The sequence below is a fragment of the Argopecten irradians genome, chromosome 14, assembly GCF_041381155.1.
Source record: "Argopecten irradians isolate NY chromosome 14, Ai_NY, whole genome shotgun sequence".
NCBI lineage: Eukaryota > Metazoa > Mollusca > Bivalvia > Pectinida > Pectinidae > Argopecten > Argopecten irradians.
The window spans coordinates 18,653,051-18,676,101 of record NC_091147.1 but is presented as its reverse complement, the minus strand read 5'-3'; the positions used below and the strand labels follow the sequence as shown (position 1 = coordinate 18,676,101).

The 23,051-nt window shown below is 38.5% G+C and overlaps 1 protein-coding gene across 3 annotated transcripts; it reads right to left on the bottom strand.

Moving 5' to 3' along the window:
- Positions 1 to 940: 940 nt before the first annotated feature.
- On the bottom strand, positions 941 to 22,816 carry LOC138307360 (uncharacterized). 3 transcript variants are annotated; one of them, XR_011205974.1, is made up of 8 exons: positions 22,335 to 22,816; positions 18,756 to 20,791; positions 18,382 to 18,465; positions 15,107 to 15,211; positions 14,787 to 14,831; positions 12,597 to 12,656; positions 5,272 to 12,136; positions 941 to 5,140 (listed from the first exon to the last, which is right to left on the bottom strand). XR_011205974.1 is itself a non-coding variant. In XM_069248058.1 (7 exons), exons 2-7 carry the CDS (start codon positions 20,596 to 20,598, stop codon positions 5,667 to 5,669), a joined length of 8,607 nt encoding a protein of 2,868 aa, XP_069104159.1. In that variant the 5' UTR covers positions 20,599 to 20,791; positions 22,335 to 22,816; the 3' UTR covers positions 941 to 5,666. The 3 variants fall into 3 exon arrangements, 2 of the variants coding, with proteins under 2 accessions (XP_069104159.1, XP_069104161.1); XM_069248058.1 differs by having other exon boundaries at positions 941 to 12,136; XM_069248060.1 differs by lacking the exon at positions 14,787 to 14,831 and having other exon boundaries at positions 941 to 12,136.
- Between the last annotated feature and the right edge of the window lie 235 nt (positions 22,817 to 23,051).

Below are 23,051 nucleotides of genomic sequence, written 5' to 3'. Positions count from 1 at the left end.
AACTTTCAAAGAAAGTCTGTGCAGGCCTGTGATTGGTCATTTTTTTTCTCCACATCTGCCTTTAGTTTTACTATGACATGGCCAAGAGGTGAATATGACAACAGCGATAGTAACTCCTGGAGAATCAAGGATGCATCAAACCAAGTCATTTGACTGTCTCAAATCCATGAATTGTACAGATAACAATGTTAACGACCAAGTTATGTATAATAGCTTTCGCGTCTGGGCTGCAGTGATTCAAACTAGATTTCCACCTCTGTATCATGATGACAAAGTTGTTCAGGTGTTCCAATATTCTGGGACAAATTATAATACTTCTTTATTTGCCATGTTATGACTACTGATTACAAATGTTTTGCCCTGTTGCTTTGCATTTCTTCAACTAATTCACCCCTGAAAACACATTTAGGTGCTTCTAACACAAAGACTCGACCAGTTCATGTTGAAATTTCAGGGGTAGATGAATTAATCACATAAAAACTGAATATTACTATTGTTGTTATATACAAGCATCCTAAAATTATCATAAAACATGCTATGATAGATTTTCTCAGTATATTATCAAAATATCATGTTATTAAGTTTATAGTTACAAGAAAATGGGAACCAGAATAAAAGCTGTTTTCTTAATCAAACTCTTAAAGATGCTCCACCGCTGACGAATGGCATTTTTTCTCTATAAGATATAGGAGCAGACAAATTAGTGTTTCTGTTCAGTTACAAAAGTTACTAACTTTACAGCATTACCACCATTGAAAAGGTTGAACTTTTTATTTTACTCTAAGATAGAAATATTAATTGTATCCTGAAAAAAAATGCATGATACTTTGTCCTATATGGAATGAAGTACTAAGTGTGCATACACCAAGAGTAAATTAAATATTTTATTTGTATTTTTGTATTAATTTGACACATATACATACAATTAAACAGCAGTTATAGTTCAAATATTGGGTGTCGTTTCTGCTCTGTTGGTGGTGGTAGAAACACATCTGTCAATAAAGATTACCTCCCTTACATGTATCTGTATGAAAACCTCTGTAAACAGGTTAACTGCTTATAAAGGAAACCGGTGTAATGAGCATTTGTCTACATGGAAACTACTACTGCATCAAGTATGCTTGTCTTTATTGTGTGATGGAAAGTTCAACTCAAATTTCTTCTATAAACCAACGTATTTCCATGTGCAATTAAATTTAAAGGGACAATTCACTCAGGCTAATTCTTTTACATAATCAAGAAGCAAAATTTGGCATAAATGTATTGTTGTGTATTTCTTATGAAACATATGACATAAATTATTGACAAATTCCACGTCAATGTTTAGTATTTTAATTGATACCATTGTAATTACAAATCGTTGATCAATATGATTAAGCAGGTACAATATGTACGCTGTACACATATATATCCGGGCCAAAGTCACGCACGTTAAACATATGAACTACTTAGCCACTGTTGAGGTGATAAAATGATTTTTTAGGCAAGACAATTCACTTACTAAGGTAAACACACTACTGTCAGAGCGATTTGAGCAGTTCTAGACAGAAGTTGCATTACTCTATGAGCAAGGGACAGGGTTCGGCATACAAGATGTTGGACCACAATTAGAATGGCGGACAGCGAGCGAGTTTGAACATTTCACACGCATTTCACCACCATGGGCTTTTCTGGCATATCACAGTAAAACCGACTGATCTAATTTCCATTGGAACAGGTTTTTTTCTGGCATATGTACAAATTATAATGTTGTCTTAGACTGAATTGTCCCTTTAACATAGAACATACACATTTTATCTAAATTGTTGGAAAAAAGTTGTTGGGAATGAGAGACAAAAAATTGAGTAGGTGAAAAAAGAAATCTACATGGATTGTTCTCCTTTCTCTCACTTTTTGGACATAAAAGAAATATTATACAAACACTGGAGAACAATGGCACACCATATAGATTTCGTCTTTTTAGAGGAAACGCATAGTTTCTATCGGCAGGGTAATCCAGTATCGTTAAAATCTCATTTACTGATATTAATGTTTGTGTATACAGGTACATGTATATCACTTGAGTTAATGAGGAGTTTCAATCAAGGTTGTGGTTTTTCTCCAGGTACTCCAGTTTTCCCCACTCTCAAACAAAAACAACCAAGTTGTAAATAAAGAAGGTTTGGTCTCCCACTTTAAAACTGTTTTAGTTTGCAAGTCAGTAGTGCTAGTTCCTATATCTACACGGTTATCGTTGTCATAGAGGACCAGCTATAACGGTCTTACAGGACTGTTTGAACACTATTCATGACTGATGAAAAAACCAATACAATTCTTGCCATATCTGACAGTTTTATTGCACAGTACTTTGTAATTAAAATTAGTGATTATGTACACTGACAATATATCTCAGGTCAATTAGACCTGAACAAATCTTCACCTGAAATTCAACTGATATTGAGGTCTATTTCACAGGAAGAAAACTGCAGGTCAATTTTACCTCAATGAAATGGGGAAAAATATTAATGTGAATTCAGGTCAAAATCTTTATGTGAATTTCAGGTCAATTCAGACCAATGTTTTGACCCGAAATGATTTTTTTATTTTACCTGAAAATTAAACCTGAAATTGACTAGAATTTACCTGAAGACATTATGCCTGTGTACAACATGGACTGTATGAAGTTTGATAGTTTATAGAATGGCAAACGTTATTAGCTTAATGTTAACAAAACACTTCTGAACAATTAACTTAAAACACATATCAATTTTCATAACAGTGGGTTGTCTTATGTTTCCCCCGTTGTCCTAGTCGTCCTAATTACTGTGCATTGTTTGACTATAAACAGCATACTGAATCTTCACTGCTTACCCAGTAACATAACCCTATAGCTAGATTACACAAGAAAACTTGAATTCCCTTTTGTTTGGTGTTATAACATCATCCTAGGCCATCATAATAAAATTTCTGATGTTATTATTTTTGTGAAGAAACTTAATTTTTGTTTCGGTGGTAATGGGCTTTTAAATATTTCTTATCTAAATAATAATTTGTCTAAGATGACACCATACTAACATCTAAATAGCAAGATACAACTTATCACATTAAAACTCTGGACTTTCACTTGTTTACATCAAACATCCTGATTCACTATTTAATTAAAATCATGAACAAAAAGGCCAAGAAGTCTTTCATCAATGTTACTAAAAAGTGTCAAAATGCTTTCTTTCTTCAAAAAATGTATAAAGAAAGTTGAAGAAATTGATTTCTAAACATGCATATACCTTTAACCTTTGAGACACACTACTTCTGTACGTTTTTTGTGTTGTGATTTACATATAAATGACTCAAGTTCATGTAATATAAGATACAGTGATGATGTTACAGGCATCATAAGTTGTAAAACATTGTTAAATCCATGGGATGGGGGCGTTTATATAACTTCAACTCCTTCTCCAGAAAAGGGAAGGGCGCTTATAGGGCGAGAGGCGCTAATCACAGCGAAAACCTGTAGATGTGATGGCTATGTTCAAAGAAAACAACTTTTTTTTTTAAATATGTTTATCTGTGATCATTGTAGTAATGATTTGACATCAACAAAACCGGAATATAAATTAAAATACTATACTAAGTTATATCTAGTAGTTTAGTTTCGTTTTCTAATGGGGGCCGCGGTGGCCGAGTGGTTAAGATTTACCGACATATTACCACATGCCCTCCACTTCTGGGTCGCGAGTTCGAATCCCATGTGGGGCAGTTGCCAGGTACTGACCGCTGGTCGGTGGTTTTTCTCCGGGTACTCCGGCTTTCCTCCACCAACAAACCTGGCACGTCCTTAAATGACCCTGGCTGTTTAATAGGACGTTAAGCTAATCAAACCAAAACTAATGAGGTTACCAGGCTAGTATGGTTATAATTTGTCTGTGTTTAAGATATTGATTAATTTGAGCAATGTAAAACAAAAACTGTCAAAAATTAAACTCTGGCTATGGACCACAGATAATTGAATGACTAAAAATGCCGCAAACTGCGATACCAAAATGTGTGCATTTATCACTTTTCAGCTCTCCAGAGACGATTTGGAAACAAATAACTAACAGAAGTGTTCTATCATTAATGCACCAATTTCCGAGAAAATGTAGTAGTGTAATATAATGTAATACAAGAACTATCAGAAATCGTATTAGGTCTCTGGATAGCACAGTAAAGAGTCAATCGGAAAAGACAGACGAAATCTTGAAATATTCATTCAAATGCCAAATAAAATGAGGAAATGGCAGACAGTAAGATCATCAACAAAATAATATACATGTACAATTAATATAAACAAAACATATCTTACATATAGATACTGAAAACGCACTAATTTTAGCTGAATATTTTGGCACTTTTCGCGTTTGCTCTGAAATATGATTGCGGTAACGAATTTTCTGTATATCGCTGAAACATCCCTCTACAGAACAAAGTTTTGGGCTAAAATTTCATTTCGAAAAATTAACTACGTCCACAATAAAAGGTAGAATGGTGTTCAATATTAACATGTTTCGCAAGGCACCACACTTTACACCTTTATTTCTCACACATAAGCACCATTGACATGTTGTGTGTGTCAACCCTCCAAACTCGAGTATAATATACTGTATAACGTTATATTGGACCCAGCCAAACGTGTTAAATTAAGAACAAAAATTAATCAGCATTTTGTCTTATGATGATTCCGTTAGGGAAAATATATACATTTGTATTGGATTTATCATTACTAAAACCATTGCTACAACAAAATACCCTGACATATATTTATGGCAATAACATTTGGCACACAATGACATTAACAATACATCTGTACCTTTCAAAATGTTTAAGAACACATATTACTATTGTCAAACTGTGCATTAAAACGTTGTTGGAGTTCAATTCAGTATATAAAAATCCATGGCGCTCACTAGTAATTGGTTTTATGAATCCAAATTGTAAAAATGAAAAAAAAACACAATCTGCATTGACGTTTTTCTTCTTTCTATATCAAGTTCGAAGATTGCTTATCCAGCAAGTCTACCTTCCGAATCTGACAAACACTCTTATGACCCTTGCTGTTAGATGATGTTAAACAAAATACAACAAACAAAGCCTAATTGTTATGGTAACTTAGTAGCCCGAGATACTCTGGCCCTGACGCCAGACTTAGACATTATGACAGATAGATGTCTGATCAGACATCTGTCTGTCATAATGTATATGTCTGGTGTCAGGGCCAGAGTATCTTGGGCTAGGTAACTTATATAAGGTGACTACATCTGGTTACAATGTGACTAAATATGTTTATAAAGTGACTAAATATGACATTGGATCATGTGAATGATGTCAGTATAATTACAGCTGCAGATCATATTTATTTTGACATTGCTAAAGACATCCAGGGCCCAGTTTCATGAACGTTCCCTAAGTAGACGTAGACTTCACATAGCCATTTAGCACTGCTGACTTGTGACTATGAGTATACATATATATCCTTAATGTCGTCTAAAACACGAGGCGTTTAACGTAATATTACAAATTGGCAATAGTGCATCGCATATATCCGTTGCATATTATGTATTGAATCCGTGTGTGGCATAATCTGACTTTGTGTATAGCTTTATTATCTAGCTGTTTAATCAATTTGTTGTCAATTGCATTTTGTCATGATGTCACTGAATAACACAAGCTTTAGATTTCTGATTTTTCGCTTTTTCTTTTCCAGATGTTGTTTTGTCTTGTTCCTCAGTTGAATCCTCTGGTCTTGGGGTCTTTATTCGTTGATAAGAGGCGTGAAAATCTGCATGGTTTTTCTTCACGTGTTGGTGAATAAGGGTGTTGGCTAAATCAAGTGGCGTGTTACCATGCTTGTCTTTCAACATAGGAGACAACCCTTCTTTCACGAGGGAATCAAAGACTTCCGATGACCCGTTTTTGCCCGCAGCTACATGTAGTGCAGTCCTACCTTGGCTGTCGGTAGAGTAGATAAAATTCTGATTGGTAGTGAGAATGTGTTCTACCAAGTTTAACTGTGCTGTAGCTGCCGCTAGGTGAAGTACAGTGCTGCCGCTGGATGTCTTAGCACTTGGAGACAGACCCGCTTCAACAAGTTCAACGAATACGTCCACGTTACCACCAGCGGCCGCGTAATGTAATGCTGTCCTCCCGGACTCGTCCGCCAGAGGTAGTACACCACTTGTGGCTCGGATGATGTACTGTACCAGGTCTAGTTTACCATTATATGATGCGATGTGCAGGACGGTACTTCCGTCGTTAGTGGTGGTTTTCGGCGACAACCCAGCCTGTAGTAGCTCTACGAATACCTCAACGTTCCCACCAGCCGCCGCGTGGTGAAGCGCAGTTTTCCCACTGTTGTCTATCATCGGAATGATTTCTACAATATTGTCCACTATATGTATTACAAGTTCCAGGTTTCCGTTGAATGAAGCAATATGAAGAACAGAACTACCGTCTTTCGTTGTGTCGTCTGCTGATAAACCAGCCATGACGAGATAATTGAACGCTTCAACATTTCCACCTGCTGCAACATAGTGCAAAGCGGTTCGTCCTGACTCATCAGTCTTTTGAACTATCTTAGAGAATCTCTTCGCGATTTGTCTAATGAATTCAGGTTTTCCACCGAACGCGGTTTCGTGCAGTACTGTCTTCCCAGCTTTGGTTCTGCTGCCAGGAGATAACCCTGCCCGAATGAGGTCATCAAAAACACTAGTATTCCTGCCAGCCGCTGCACAGTGTAGTGCAGACCTACCCATATCGTTTGTTTCAGGTACAATCTCCTTAATATATTGAATAATGTAGCGGGCAATATCAGTTTTCCCATTGTTCGCTGCTACATGTAATATTGTGCTTCCATCATCGGTTGTTGCATTTGGAGAAATTCCAGCATGAAGGAGTTCTATGAATACACCAACGTTTCCGCCTGCTGCAGCAGAATGCATCGCCGTATTTCCAGTGTTGTCAGTAGAGTGTATAATGTCTTTGTATTTTTTGACAATGTGTCTCACTAGTAATATCTGACTTTTATAGGCGGCTACGTGAAGAATTGTTCGCCCAATTTTTGTCGGAGTGCCCGGAGACATTCCAGACTCGATCAGAAGCGAGATGACCTCGATGCAACCTACTGCAGCTGCGGCATGTATGGCATTCCAGCCCGATGAATCCTCTTGGGGAATTAGAATAGGGTTATTGTCAATAATGTATTGCACCAATTCCACACGCCTATTTGCAGCAGCTATATGAAGCGCGGTACTACCGTCTTTAGTTGTGGCCTGAGGAGAAAGTCCTGCATGAACCAGTTCATTGAACACTTTGACATTGCCTCCAGCGGCTGCATAATGCAAACCAGACTTTCCAGAGTCATCAATTAGATGTATGATTTCTTGGATGTGATCAATGATGAATTCCACCAAATTGAATCGACCGTTGTATGCTGCTATGTGAAGCACAGTGCTCCCGCCACTGCTCACTTTTCTCGGGGACAAGCCTATCCCTATGAGAGTTGTAAATATATTGACACTTCCACCAGCTGAGGCAGAATGGATTGCGGTCCAGTTTGAAGAATCGCTCTTTTGAATGATAGCAGGCACGACCTCAAGAATGAACTCGACAAGTTCAAGGTTTCCACAGAACGCAGCTTTATGTAAAACAGTACTACCGTCATGTGTGACATGTCTTGGAGACAAGCCGGCTTTTAACAGAATGAAGAACACCTGCATGTTTCCTGCTGCCGCGGCATAGTGCAATGCAGTCCACCCCGACTCGTCTGTTAGAGGGACCATCTCGGGAAGATTCCGTATGACATATCGCACAAGATCTATGTGGGCTCTGTAAGCGGCTACGTGTAACACACTGTTGCTAGAATTAGGCGCCGGTTCAGGTTTGAGACCTGCTTTAAGCAGCAAATCAAATACATCGGCGTTACCTCCTGCTGCAGCGAAATGCATAGCGGTCCGCCCTTCATCGTCCACAATATGGACCAACTCGCTAATACCTTGAACCAAGGTTTTAACTAGAGGGACATTGCCGTGTTCTGCTGCGATATGTAGAACGGTGCTACCATTGTCGGTTGTACATTTTGGACTGATACCAAACTGACAAACTTTCTTAAAAAGAGCCCACGTTCCTCCAGCTGCGGCAGCGTGAAGTGCTGTTTTCCCAGTGTGGTCCATGTATAGAACGATATCTGGTGTTTTAATGATAATGTGTCTCGCCAGATCAGAATGACAGTTCTCAGCAGCAATATGTAAAACTGTTGTTCCGTCATGCGGAGAGTCCGTTGGGGACAAACCGGCATTTATAAGTTCATTATACACATCCATGTTACCAGAAGCAGCACCATCGTGCAATGCTGTACGACCAGCTTTGTCTATCAGGGGAACCAATTTCTGTGTCGTTTTCATTATATATTTCACCAGATCTGCGTGTCCATAGTAAGCTGCTAAGTGTAGAACCGAACTGCCTCCTTTGGTAGTGATGGTGGGAGAAAGTCCAGCTTGAACGAGTTCCTTATACGTATCTAAACTACCAGATGAGGCTGCCGCGTGCAAAGCGTTCCACCCCTCGCCGTCAAGAGCCTGGACAATATTCGGTATGTTACTTTTTATATACATACACAATTCCGCGTTACCGTTGAAAGCGGCTAAATGGAGCACAGTGGATTCATCGGAAGTGACAGCTTTGGGCGAAAAACCTGAACGCACCAGTTCAGCGAAAGTATCAACGCTTCCGCCTGCAGATGCTGAATGTAATGCAGTCCAGTGTGAATCGTCCGACAGTGATATAATATTTGGTACATTATTAATGATGTGTCGAACTAATTCTAACTTTCCACTGAACGAAGCCACGTGTAAAACACTGAGACCATCTCTGGTCTTTCCTTCCGGGGACAGATCTGCCTGTGTCAGTTTGTGGAATACATAAACCGCCCCCGCCGCTGCCGCGTAGTGCATCACAGTTTCCCCGTATTTGTTCACAGTCGGAATAATTTCCGTGATATTATTAATGATGTGACTAACCATTTCCACTCGTCCGTCCCCAACAGCAAGATGGAGAATGGTACTGCCATCATTCGTAACTGAAGTAGGCGAGAGTCCGGCTTTTGTCAATTCCTTAAGAACATTGATATGTCCACCTGCAGCTGCAAAGTGCAAAGCGGTATTTCCCTGATTGTCAATGAGGGGTATTATATGAGAGAACTTGTCAATGATTTCTATCAGAAGTTCTAGTTTCCCCATATAAGCAGCTATATGCAGGACTGTAGCACCAGATTTGGTCACTGATGTCGGCGATAATTCGGCTCTTGACATCTCCATGAACACTGTTATATTTCCTCCTGCCGCTGCAGCATGCAGTGCCGAGCGATCTTGGTCGTCTGTCAATGGAAAAATTTCCGATTGATTTCTTTTTAAGTATCTGATTAGACTTATGTTGCCGTGGTATGCAGCTATATGTAATATAGATACACCGTCCGTAGTAACTGCCCTCGGTTGTAACCCCGCGTTTAGAAGGTCGGTGAACATGTTGATGTTTCCATCGACGGCAGCATAGTGAAGAGCTATTCTCATTGCATTATCTCGCATCATTAGCGTGTCAGACTGAGATTTTATAATGTGTTTCACGAGTTTCGTTCGTCCAAAGAATGCTGCCATTTGAAGAACTGTTCTGCCTTCATTTGTTCTGGCTGTGGGTGATAATCCCGCATTTATTAACAAATCGAATACGTTAATATCACCACCAACTGCTGCGGAGTGTAATGCGGTTTCCCCGTCATCGTTTGTAAGATTCAGTAGTTCCGTTTTGTTCGAAATAAGAAATCTTATCAATTCCTCGTGAATATTTAGAGCTGCAATGTGCACCACTGTGCATCCGTCATTTGTTCGATCAAAAGGATCTAGCTTCGCTTTCACGAGTTCATTGAATACTCCGACGCTCCCACCAGCTGCGGCGGAATGGAGCACAGTCCACTTTGAGGAGTTCTTTTTCTTGATGATGTCTGGTATTGACTGTAGTATGTACTTCACAGCTTCAAGTTTACAGTGAAGTGCTGCTTTGTGCAGTACGGTATTCCCATCATTTGTTGATCCATATGGAGACAGACCAGCTTGCAGTAATTCATTGAATATTCTGACGCTTCCTCCTGCAGCAGCGTGGTGCAGTGCCGTGCCTCCATTTTCGTCATTTGAAGAGACAATCTCTGAAACATGGTTCAGCATGTATTTTACCAATTCCTCTTTGGCATGATAGTTTGCTAGATGCCACACGTTTTCTCCGTTATTATCTGTGAGACTGAGATAACTAAAGTCAAACACCTCAAGTAAAACTCTTGCAATGCCGATATTCTGTTCGCAGATCGCTGTGTGTAAAACCGTTCTGCCATTGCTGTCACGTTTAGCGAATAATTCGTCCGTTTCCTCCACCGACAAGTCGTCAGCCACTTTCTTGATGAGCCAGTTTATGACGTCATCGTTCTGTCCTTGTACGGCGGAATGTAACACTCCTCCCTTTTTATGTCCAGTCTCCTTCACAAGGGATACGTTAATGCCTGTCAGAAGTTTCACACAGGCAAGATGTCCTTTCTCTGCAGCAATCATAAGTAAAGTATCGCCATCTTTGTTTCTGGCATTCACATCTACATGCTGCACAATGTGCTTCAATATACCTACGTCGCCCCCTTCAGCTGCTTCAAGAGCCATTTCATTGTTCATTTGCCCTTTCCATTCATTCAGCAAACAGAAGAAACACCTCTGGTTTCCCCGTCTACACGACTCTATAATGGCATTATAGATGTCGGCCGCCATCTCGTCGCTACGTATGGGAATTGCCTCTAGTATGGCTTGAGTTAAATCGACATTTGACGTCATAGCAGCATAAACAAGAAGTGGAACTCCTGCGAAATCTCGACTCAGGAACACGTCTTGAAAATTAGAAGCTTCGTCCAGTTGCCAAGTCTTTATTCCCGCCACTTTCATGAAGTTTTCGGGTTGCTTTGTGGCCAATTCCTGTGCTATCCTTTCCTTTAACGCTACTTGATGAACGACAGGGAAATGAACGGCTGTATCTTTCTCCGTGTTGAGTGTCATGTCATACTGATGTTGTGAGCTCTTCGTTATTGAGAAGTAGTTAAGATAAGTCAGTGACGACGACGCTATCAACTTCCGAGGGTAGTGTTTGGACAGTGACTGGAACATCGCTTCTTGTAAAACGTCATGAATGAATTGATAGCACTTGTGGGCTTTGGAATAAAACACGTAAATATTTTCCATACTTTTTAAACCACTTTCAATCGCTTTTGGAGTCAAATCCTTCGCCTTGAATAAACGGTTAAGCTGCGCACTGAGTAGTCTCTGACTATCCAGGTTTTCATAAACGATATCTGTGTACACTAAAAACACCATCGCAAGCGCCACATACTTTGTGTGATTTGTCATAAACAGGTTATCTAAATCTTCAATCAAATATTGCCGAGGTGTTTTAAATGATTGCTTCAGCCTGGATGTAAGGAGAAGCCTCGTGCAGATAGGGAAGCCAAAGTTAGCTGGAGTGGATTTCAATATAATACTCCTATGTTCTTCCGGTACATAAGCCTTTTGAACTTTAGTGTGTAATTCGAAGATATCTCTTCTTTCCATAGCAGCTTGCTTATTCTCTCGTTCCATTAGATTCATGACTAAGCGAGAACGGATGTGTTTGCGTATGGCAGGTAACATAGCACAGTCTTTATACATGTAATTTCGACTCGTCATTATAATACGTATCCGCTTCTTGTGGAAGAGTGGCATCATCACTTGCAACAGTCCTGTCCAGCCGTCGATGAGAGACTGGTCTTTACAAAACTTTCCAAAGATGTCGTCTATGAGTAGAGTATATGTCCTGGTAGGGTCGATGGTTTCCGTAAACTGTTTGGGTGATGTCAGAATAAGCTGTATTGGCGGCTCTACAGCGTCAGGATAAGGCTGACTAAGCAGGTCCATTCCAATGCTGGTCTTTCCGTCACCCGGGAGACCAAGCAGAAATATAAAACCATTATCTGCAAATACCCGTTTTGCTGTAATGGAGTTCTGGTTCTCTATCAAATATGGCCTTCCATGTTCCTCGAAGTCACTTATCAACGCTTTGGTGTAAGCTGCCAAATATAAAACAAAAGAGCGGATGAGTTATCCAGTGAGTGAACAAGTGTGTGCATTGGTGAACGATCGAGTGAGTAAACTATTAAATGCATTGATTGGTCGTATGCTATTACTAATATATTTGTTGATATAAATATGTTCTGTTTCCAGTTTTAGAAACGTTGTGTCGGTATTGCCATTGTAACGTCACATTACCCAAACGTTAAGTTCTTAAGGGTATCAATTTCACTCTTCTTGTATTAAGCATGGATATCAAATAATGATATTGCTATTTTTCTAAATTAGCTTCATATCTAATGTTATTATAGATGTGCTCTCTGTCATTATTTAATTCTACCAGAGCGGTATAACACTATGTTGACCTCCATAAAGGTTCATAAGTGATAAATACCAAGTACGTAAAGTAATGAATATAAAAAAATTGTGGCTTATACAATGTATATCCATTTTACATACCTCGCATGCCGTCAAGTTTTTGAACATTGATATTTGTAGTTTCTCGTATTTTCTGAATATCTGAAAAGTGGAAAAAAATTCTGATAAATAATGTAAGTTGTATTTGTGTTGTTGCAAATTCTTAGTATAATGAGCGCCTTCATCAGTTTGATACTACATTTTTGTGAAAAATATCCCAAATCAGTGTATATAATGAAATTGCACAATTATCAGTATATTAACCAATCAAGTTCCTAATTTCCCTATTACAAAAAGAACAAAAACAAATCAATATATAGCAAAAACCATAGCCAAGTCATAGTCATAAACAGGTGAGAGTCGTGAAAGGTGAGACACGTAAAGACGTGGAAGTCGTAAAAGGTGAGATACGTAAAGAGGTGACAGTCGTTAAAGGCAAGACAAGTGAACAGGTGGTAGTCATGAAAGGTGAGACTCGTGAGCAGGTGACAGTCGTGAAAGGCGAAACGCGTGACCAGGTGACAGTCGTGAAAGGTGAGACACGTGAAGAGGTGAGAGTCGTGAAAGGTGAGACTTGTAAACAGGTGACAGTCGTGAAAGGTGAAATACATAAACAGGTGATAGCCGTGAAAAGTAAGACATATAAACAGGTGAGACATGTACCGTACGTTCCATTTGTACCAGTTGTATTAATATAAAGTGATACGGCAACGCCAAATGGAACGCGTTTGGATTTTTCCATGATGGCGGCACCCATATGAAAGATACGCTTCGAATTTGAAATCCATTTGAGCGTTCCATTTGAGATACAACAGATTCGTATCGATACAACTGGTACGAATGGAACGCAAGTCGTAGTCATCAAAGGTGAGAGTCGTGAAAAGTGAGACAAGTCAACAGGTGAGAGTCGTGAACAGGTCGTAGTCGTGAAAGGTGAGACACGTGAACAGGTGACACACGTTAACTGGTGAAAGTCAAGAACAGGTGACAGACGTGAACAGGTGAGAGTCGTGAAAGGTGACATACGTGAACAAGTGATAGGAGTGAGCAGGTGCACGGAAACGTAACCAGGTTTTTCAGGGAATTAATAACTCTCAATGATAGCAATGGTATCACAAGGCTACGAAAGTATGGTATCAAATCACAAATGGAAATGAAGTTGTTGTTAGTCATACAGGTGTTACATCATAGACCAAAAAAGGGATAAAAAGTGCAAAAATGAATAAAGGCTTGCAAGATTAAGTCAAGTGCGTCTACAGAAAATATACTCATTTAACAGTACATTTTGATAATGAACTGTATCTGTTCCAGCCTTAGAATACCAAAGTGTAGTATAGGGCAAAGACATCTGCAGGATGTGACAGAGTGTGTAGTATAGGGCAAAGACATCTACAGGATGTGACAGAATGTGTAGTATAGGGCAAAGACATCTACAGGATGTGACAGAGTGTGTAGTATAGGGCAAAGACATCGACAGGATGTGACAGAGTGTGTAGTATAGGGCAAAGACATCTACAGGATGTGACAGAGTGTGTAGTATAGGGCAAAGACATCTACAGGATGTGGACAGAGTGTGTAGTATAGGGCAAATACATCTGCAGGATGTGACAGAATGTGTAGTATAGGGCAAAGACATCTACAGGATGTGACAGAGTGTGTAGTATAGGGCAAAGACATCTACAGGGTGTGACAGAGTGTGTAGTATAGGGCAAAGACATCTACAGGATGTGGACAGAGTGTGTAGTATAGGGGAAAGACATCTACAGGGTGTGACAGAGTGTGTAGTATAGGGTAAAGACATCTACAGGATGTGACAGAGTGTGTAGTATCGGGTAAAGACATCTACAGGATGTGACAGAGTGTGTAGTATAGGGGAAAGACATCTACAGGATGTGACAGAGTGTGTAGTATAGGGCAAAGACATCTACAGGATGTGACATAGTGTGTAGTATAGGGCAAAGACATCGACAGGATGTGACAGAGTGTGTAGTATAGGGCAAAGACATCTACAGGGTGTGACAGAGTGTGTAGTATAGGGCAAAGACATCTACAGGATGTGACAGAGTGTGTAGTATAGGGTAAAGACATCTACAGGATGTGGACAGAGTGTGTAGTATAGGGTAAAGACATCTACAGGATGTGACAGAGTGTGTAGTATAGGGCAAAGACATCTACTGGATGTGACAGAGTGTGCATTATATGACACAGAGAGACAACTAAAGAGGTTTGTACCATTCCTTAAGGCAACCAGGTATCTGATACGTCCATTCTGTGACCCTGGTGATAAATAAGGAATAACAAATTAAAAGCGGTAACACCGGGGAGAGTTTCCACCACAGGTATTTTATACATAGCACCACCATAGTGTTTTATATATAGTATCAAAGGTGAATATAACCCCTAACGCTTAGTTGTAGATACTGGATCATTATATAAAAGATGTGTTCTTTTGGGGAGATAATTAACAGCATATAATATTGTGGTTTACCTTTAAGTTTTTCTATATTTACTTCACAACATATACCCCGGTATTATAGATTAAAGAGACTTACATTTGGACTGGCGAACTTTCCTCCGTGTATCCAGAAAGCTTTTCGCCATGGAGTCCATCCGGAACTTTATCGAGTTGGAATCATGACGACATCTGGAGAGAATTCCTACGAATGGATTAAAATTGAAATGAGATGATATTTTCCAGTAGTATGCATTCCATTGTAAAATTAAATTTATGTGTCACGAAATGATTTGCATGTTTTTCTGCATCGACGTGTGCTCACCAGAACAGGAAACTTTTTCAATAGCAACATGAATAGGCCATGTGCTAGGAGGGTCCCACATGCACCCCCTCCCCTTTAAAATCGCTTTACATAGCACTATAAAAAGGACAACAGATCCATTATACAAGAAGATACTACACGAACATACGTCTCCCAAAACATGCACCTCGCACTACATACACGCTACACACCTCATACGGGGGAGGTCGTCCTTACACTCTGGCGTTCGACGAATTTGATACGATATCTCGATTACTCTGATTCGGACTCCATGTACCAGCTACCAGACATGTCGAGTAACTACAGTGGATAGAGTAGTGAGGGGAGAAAGGCATGAACAATGATAATGATTATCATTGAGATCTAATGAAAGAAATATGTGACACTGTAGTAACAATCTGACATTTTGTTTATGCTATACATAGGAAATAAATAATGCATGTGGTCATTTTCAAAGACACAAACGCTTTGGAAACTTTTAATGATATTAACGGAAACACTAGCCTACCTTAAATTACATTTGTTACGGTATCAGTAGGTATTGTGCTGTTATAATTATTTTTGAGACGCTGCTAGTGTACAAAATTCATAACATGAAAATTTATTAGGAAATTTTGAAATTTTAGAAAACTGACTTGTTTCACCTAGTTTTTCTGTCAACTTCATATTCATTTTGTCTACTTATAAATCGCCAATAGTCAATGTTCTATTTAAGGAAATTATGATACACCAGGAAACTGTAGTGTCAGCGGTATGGGGTTAGAAAAATAACAAGTATATGCCCAGTATGCGTACCCGGTGATGTATTGTAAACCTAATGATGATATAACAATAATTTTCTTTTGCATCTCTATACATGTTATTGTTTTACTGATTGATAAGAGGTAAAATAACTGATTACGAATGATAATTTGTTGTTATGTTTTTGCAGCGTCAAGCAAAATATAAAGAATTACCATTTTTGAGCTTAAAGTATTTTTTTTTCATTTCCTGCGTACAAATCCCCACATATATTGGATTATTTGGTCCTAATTTGTATTTATTGTTCTATTGGGTTCATTTTGACAACTCATTTGTCTACTTTTGTTGGAAAATGGCAATGCTATGACTATTTTTCACTTTTTAGTGATATTCGAGATGGCGGCCATCTTGATGACGTCATAACTGGAAGTTATGTAATGTCAACATTGTTTTTTGCTGTTTTTGTTGTTTTAACTGATTGATTAGAGGTTAAATAACTGATTAGAAATAAAAGTTTGCTGTTGGGATACACTTTTGCTGTGTCAAGCCAAATATGGTAAAATACTAAAAAAATGCCCATTTTTAGCTTAAAATCCGATTTTTTCATTTCGTACGAAGAAATCACTCAATACATATTAGCTAATTTGGTCCTGATATGTATTTGTTGTTCCATTGTGGTCATTTTGATACCTCAATTGTCTAATTCGGTTAAAAATGTAATTCTTATGACTATTTTTCACTTTTTAGTGAAATTAGAGATGACGGTCATCTTGATGACATCATAACCGGAAGTTCATCCCAACTTATACAATGTTAACATTTTGATTTGGATCAGTGGGTCATAAGGGTTCAGAAAAATAAAAGGTTGGGGGAGGGGGGGTTGCATGTAGGACCATTCTAGCCCATGGTCTATACTAGCCTTTAATTGTGTTAATTAATATTTATTGAATAATGAAAGCAACTTATGCTCTAAATATATTGTTTAATAATCACAATAATTTCATTATCAAGCCTCTTTACAGATGTATGGTTATCGGAGATCAACCAAGTTAGAAATGACTTTTTATTTACAGCAAAATAAATCCTGTAACAATAATTCAAAACTTTGTAGTAATGACTGTACCTTCATGCATTCCCATAAAACATGTGTAATCGTTTCTCTTTCAGAATTACACAATATATAAAGAGGGGAGGTAACAAGACCAATTTTGAATAAAAAAGAATTTGTTGTCAGATATGATGAACCACTCGGAACTGAAACCATTGAAGCTTTGTATTTTTATGGCTTCAAATCATCAAATATCAAGTGCCATTTTCTTTTACTAGATGGTTTCGTGTTATTTATCAGTACTTTTTGTAAAACATCTTTGAAATTTTCTCTTTAGGACACTCGAAAAATGATTTAAAGTTTGATGGTATAAAGGGACATATAATGCAATTATTAGTCAAACCAAACCTGAAATCACCTTCTTAATGGCTGATGTAAAGTCGTCATAAAGTTTGTCATAATCTAGTGTTTCTGTGAGAATTCATTTAATGAATCAAAAGATCCTGTGGATATATCTTTCATGACATCAAATATATTAACAACGCCTTTTCTATACCACTTTCAATAAAAAAAATAGCCCCCCCCCCAATACATTTGTAAAATGTTTTTGTTTTTTTTTACATTTGTCATACATACATAAATGTATTCGCTACCACAGTTGGCCAATAAATCAATATCAATATACAATATAAGTTTTCAGAATAGAATAAAATTCCATTTTTCATTGGTTTGAAATAGTCTTTTTATCCAATTCAAATTTAGCGAGTAACTAAAAGTGTCAATTCTTTCATTTTCAAGCCTCAATTCGTGTTATCTTGAACCGCAACATCTCTCTTGATTTTATCTGATCCACCATTCCATAAAAAACGAAACGGAATTGAGTTAAAAGTCTTCAAAAAAAGTTCGCTTGGATTTGGAAGTGAAATAAAAAGATGATTAAGTTGCGATGCAAGCAATGACTTAATTATATGAATTCTGCCTGTTGAGTTTAATTAAGTTTTAATCAGAGACATAAGCTCAATTATTTTTTGTCAAAGTTCAACTTCAGAATTCTATGGAGGTTAACACTGAACTGAAATTTGTTTCTACCCCACTGTAAATTCAAATGTGGTAAAAATTAGTCCTGGGTACACGTTTTACGACAAATATCCAATCTGATTAAAATTAAAATCCACATCCTTATTCTCACTTAAAGTGGTACTCTATAAAATGTAATGAGACTAAAGATCCGTATTTTAATCAGATTGGTCCTATATCTTACCTGGTTGACTACATCTATTCCTCTTCATCTTGTCCACACTTTTCTTCGTCTTCCTGAATTCTGGTTCAAGTTGCTTCAGAGTTCCTTCAATGCAAAAGGAATATAATCTTTATCGTCGTAATAAAATAGAGCACAAATCGTACTTTGATTAGTTCAGTATCACTGTATTCCATAATTCACATTTTCTTTCTTTGATTAGCACAGTGGTTAATGGGCAAAATTGTATGTAATTTGTAAATACAATATGACAGTAACTTACACAATGTCAACTTGTCCATGTTCCTATTAGCCATTTCCTCTAAACGACAGTAATTCACGTGAGTTAATGAATTACGACTGGTCTGAAAATCTCAATCACAGAGAGTTTAACATACCTCCTGTTTTGATGTCGAGTTGTGTATCCATGTCCCTCCACTCCTTTAGGGTTCGCACGTGCTCCTCGTCCACTAGAGGATCTATCCTGACGCTCCTCGACCTATCAAGCGTCTCCTTGTATTTGGCGCGCTTCACGAGAGTTTCCAAACGACTGACCAACTCTGCAAATTCGTCCCACATCCGTTTAAACTTTGTGGCCGGAATTAAACAGGAATCGAGGTGCCCGTAAGCATTGTTCTTCAACTTCCGGATCCGCTCTATATCGTCACCGACCGTAGTTTCGACACTAGCCTTTGGATATACACCCCAGTCGTGGGTCGGTTTCGGACATTTCGGACACAGGTTTTGGAAAAGTACGTGAAACAAGGTTATATCGAATTTGGAATAATTTGGTACTTTCCCGTCATCGATGACGTGTTTTTGATTGTGACTAAGTTGTAAAGTCTTCTTTTTCTGAATGGCTGGTCGTAGTTTCTTTGGTGGAATGTATATAGCTAAAATATCTGCTAAAATCAATGGTATCTGTTCCACTAAGCACTTACATACCCGGAAGAAGTTCACCTTTTCAATGTCACCTTCTTCAATGAAGCTGTCCATTCTTGTTAATTCCTCAAGTGCTATATCCGCCGATGTTGGCCTTCCTTCTTCTTGTTCCTTCTTGTCATTTTGACTGTCAGCTTTGCCAGATTTTTCACGTTTCGCTTCGTTACCTTTACCCTCTGTCTTCTGATCTTTCATACGTTTGGTGTCTGATTCTAGATTTCCATATGACCCTTTCGAATTATTTTTGTAATCGGACTTTTTCTTGTCAGACCCGTCCTGTATCAACCCCTCGTTATTTTTGTCAGTGTGGCCAGATTTCTGTCCGTCTGTATCTCCATCTATAGTGCCTGACCCACTAGGCACGACTCCTGGTGTTTTATTTGATTTTGCAGAGTGTTCTCTAGCATTAACTTTCCTTTCTGAACCAGGTCTTCCATTAATGTCCCTCTTGTCGTCGCCAGCGCCTTGTTTGGTTCCGTTTTGACCATCAGTTCCATTGCTGGTGTTCGATCTATTAACCTCTTCATGTCCTGCACTTCCGCTAGCGCCACCCGGCTTTTCCGATTCAGCAAACCCTGTTCCCGCAGCCTGCTGTTCAGGTTCAATTTCGTAAGTTTTGTCACCATAGCTTGTTCCCGCTCTTCCTGACCCTTCTCCTACTACGTCTTTGTTATTTTTTCCGGATCCGTTTCGCTCAGATCGTGGTTTACCTTTTGTTGACTTTCCCGATCCTTCTCGGTTTGCGTTTCCATTGCTTGTGTTTTGGGTACGCGATCCAGAACCTTCCTCTTCTTCTTGTCGACTAAGTGTCCTTTCTTCGTTTCCAGTTGTACTTTTTTCCGCTTCTGTTGGTTCTGCCTGAGCATTGTTCTTGCCCGTTTTGTCAGACCCTTCGCGTTTGTCGTTCTCTGTACCTGTATTTGCTACTTGAGAATCATCTGTTTTAGCTTCGCCGTTAGCAGTTCCTCGTCCATTGCCTGCAAGAGATCTTGGAGATAGTCTTCCAGAACCTTCCCGTGTCGGGAGTCCATTGCTTTTACCTGATTTCCCAGACCCTTCTCGTGTTGTTAGTACATTACTTTTGCCTGCCTTCCCAGACCCATTTCGTGCGTCTACAATGTAAGTTCTGTCTGACCTAGCTGAGTCCACGCGCTGCTTGTCCACAGTAGGAGGACCAGCTCCTCCAGATCGTACCGATATCCGCCCAGACACATCTCGTGTTGACATAGCGTTACTTTTAACCGATTTTCTAGAATTCGTGCGTCCCGAATTGTCGTTAATTTCCTCTTTGTCAGCCATGTTGTCTATAAATACAACACATACAGTGACAAATCGTCTGGCTAATCACTCGTGCTCCAGTTTATTAGTTCTTGTTTATTGTTACATGTGGGGGTTTCTTCCGCTTCCGTCGAGTAGTGAGAAGAGTTGAATCTAAGGACTCAGGAGGCATTGTACCTACTTCAGCAAATCAACAGTAGGTACATGTACCAATCTATAATAAAAAGAAATAGTTGTTGTAAAGACGAATTTAGATTACCCCCCCCCTCAAACAAAAATAATTTACCAAAAAAAAAGACAATCGCAGGTAGTAAATATCATACCACATTAATTGTCCTTCGTGTGTCGAAGTGACAAAGCAAAACAGGCATCAATGCAAATTGGGTGAAGTATTATCAACTCTATTTTAGCCATTAACTTGGTCCCATTTAATTTAATATATCAGACCACGTGATTTGGTAATGGAACTGATATAGGGTTATATACGACGTATCGATTCTTCACCGGATCGGGAGCATCTGCCTGGTGTTCGGAGGGTTCAGGGTTCGAACCACGGTCTGACTGTAACTTTTCTCACCCCCACTACAGGTACAGGTGTATATATTAGTGCTTGGTTTGGCGAATATATAAATGAATTGTTTCTATTGTAGTTGATCATTTTTGTAGAACAAACGTAATTATATGCTCTTATTCTTTCAAATTATCTAAAATTATTGAACATTAGATCATCTAGCACACTTAAGCGTTGGCAACAGTTTAGCTTTAACTATTTTAACATACTCTCGAGCAACGATGAGATTCGGGTGCATTTTGGTATGTGAGGGCATGTAAATTTAAGACAATTGGAATAATTACTTCAAATCCGGGAAAGAAATACGTCTAAATAATATAAATGGCAGTGACCATGAGGTATGGTGTGAAGATAGTTTAGATAGCTGTGACCATATCTACCTATGTACTGTGGTCACAATATGCAGTGTACTGTGGATATTTATGTTAAATCTTGTTCGTACATTATAATGGGTATTACGATCACTGGGCTAATCGGATTGGAACTAGACTGATAAAAGGTCAAGGTCGTTATAAAATAGGATATTTAGAGTTTTGGTAAGCTCAATGTGATACATCTTGAATATATTTCTAATTGTTCCGTTTATGCAATGTTCAGCTGTATGATATCTATACCACACCTCGATTCAAATAAACAATGTACAATTGTCTTAAATCCCTACACTACGAGTTTAAATCAACGCACACTCGACCTGGGCTGTGTAAAATGATTAAATGTCTAAGTTCGGCTCTGAATTGTCAACAAATGTCTTGAGTCAGTTACAATGCAGGTCAAAAGAAAAATGAAACGTTCACAAAACTTGAACTCTAGTAATTCGATGTCATAAAGTGTCGAATTATTTATGATTCTCTTTTGTAATACGATCACTTTACAAGCCGTGCCCCGTTAGTTTGAACATGTCTGGACATTTAAAGAATTATGTGTCAGACCAGATAAATTAATAAACCTAAGACAGGAGGAGCTTTGTATTATTGTAATCTAGGTAATGTTGTTTTAGTAATCAAAAACAGTAGATTGATAATCTGTATTTCATAGTTTGATACATGTATAGGCCTATGTATATCAATTTTCAAATATTTAGACATAATTAAGAAAGTATTGGGGTTTATGTGCATAGCTCAGGGGTGTCAAAGTAAGAATAATAAACATAACATTAGTCTATTATATTCTTTAAGGTATTACTTACATAGGTTTTTACCAGGCTATATAAATGTCGTTTCCCGTTTCTAAGCGATTTTGTTCAGGCACACAAATCCATGTTTCTCTTTTTCGAGTCCTGTGTTTTGTTTGTTAAAAGTATTAAGATACACCTGTAATCTCCTTTGTAACGAGTTTTTAGCATAGACAAACTTGTATGTTGGTAGTGTCGTTTTCTTTTCGTCAACCGAAAAGTTCACATGTTGACTTCTGCTATCACACACGGTGGATTTGTAATAATTAACTTAGCCTCAACCTTCTGAAACATTGGCCAAAAGTCGCCCTATCTTCACGACATTCCAAGATAGACCTGTTCCTGTAAGAATAGCAAACTCCTTAGTTAATTCCCATGGAAATAGGTGTTCTCAAGTTTGCAAAACTTCGGGTTGGATTTGAAACTCTAAAGCATGTCCCGTTAGTGTTTATGTGAAGTGTGTAACTATTTTGTTTCGGATGATTGACCGTCCTGTCGTGTCGTGTTGTGTGGAACAATAGTAGTTATTCATACTATATAGGGTAATGCTAATCGTCTGATTGAAGTAGTTAGTTTAAATATATCCGTCTATCGCGGGCCATAAGACACCGGTACGGTATTGTCTCCTATATGTTATTGCATACAATATAATGGAATGGACTGAGTAAGTCGATCATAGGACATCTAGTATTGCAGTAAAAAGTATTGAAATTAAAATTGAAACATATTTTA

Coding starts and splice junctions, on each gene's coding strand:
- LOC138307360 (XM_069248058.1), bottom strand. CDS start 20,598: ATGGCTGACAAAGAGGAAATTAACGACAATTCGGGACGCACGAATTCT. Junction 18,466..18,755: donor ACTCGACATCAAAACAGGAG/GTATGTTAAACT, acceptor TTTGCATTGAAG/GAACTCTGAAGCAACTTGAA. Junction 12,657..14,786: donor CCTGGTTGCCTTAAGGAATG/GTACAAACCTCT, acceptor TCCACTTTTCAG/ATATTCAGAAAATACGAGAA.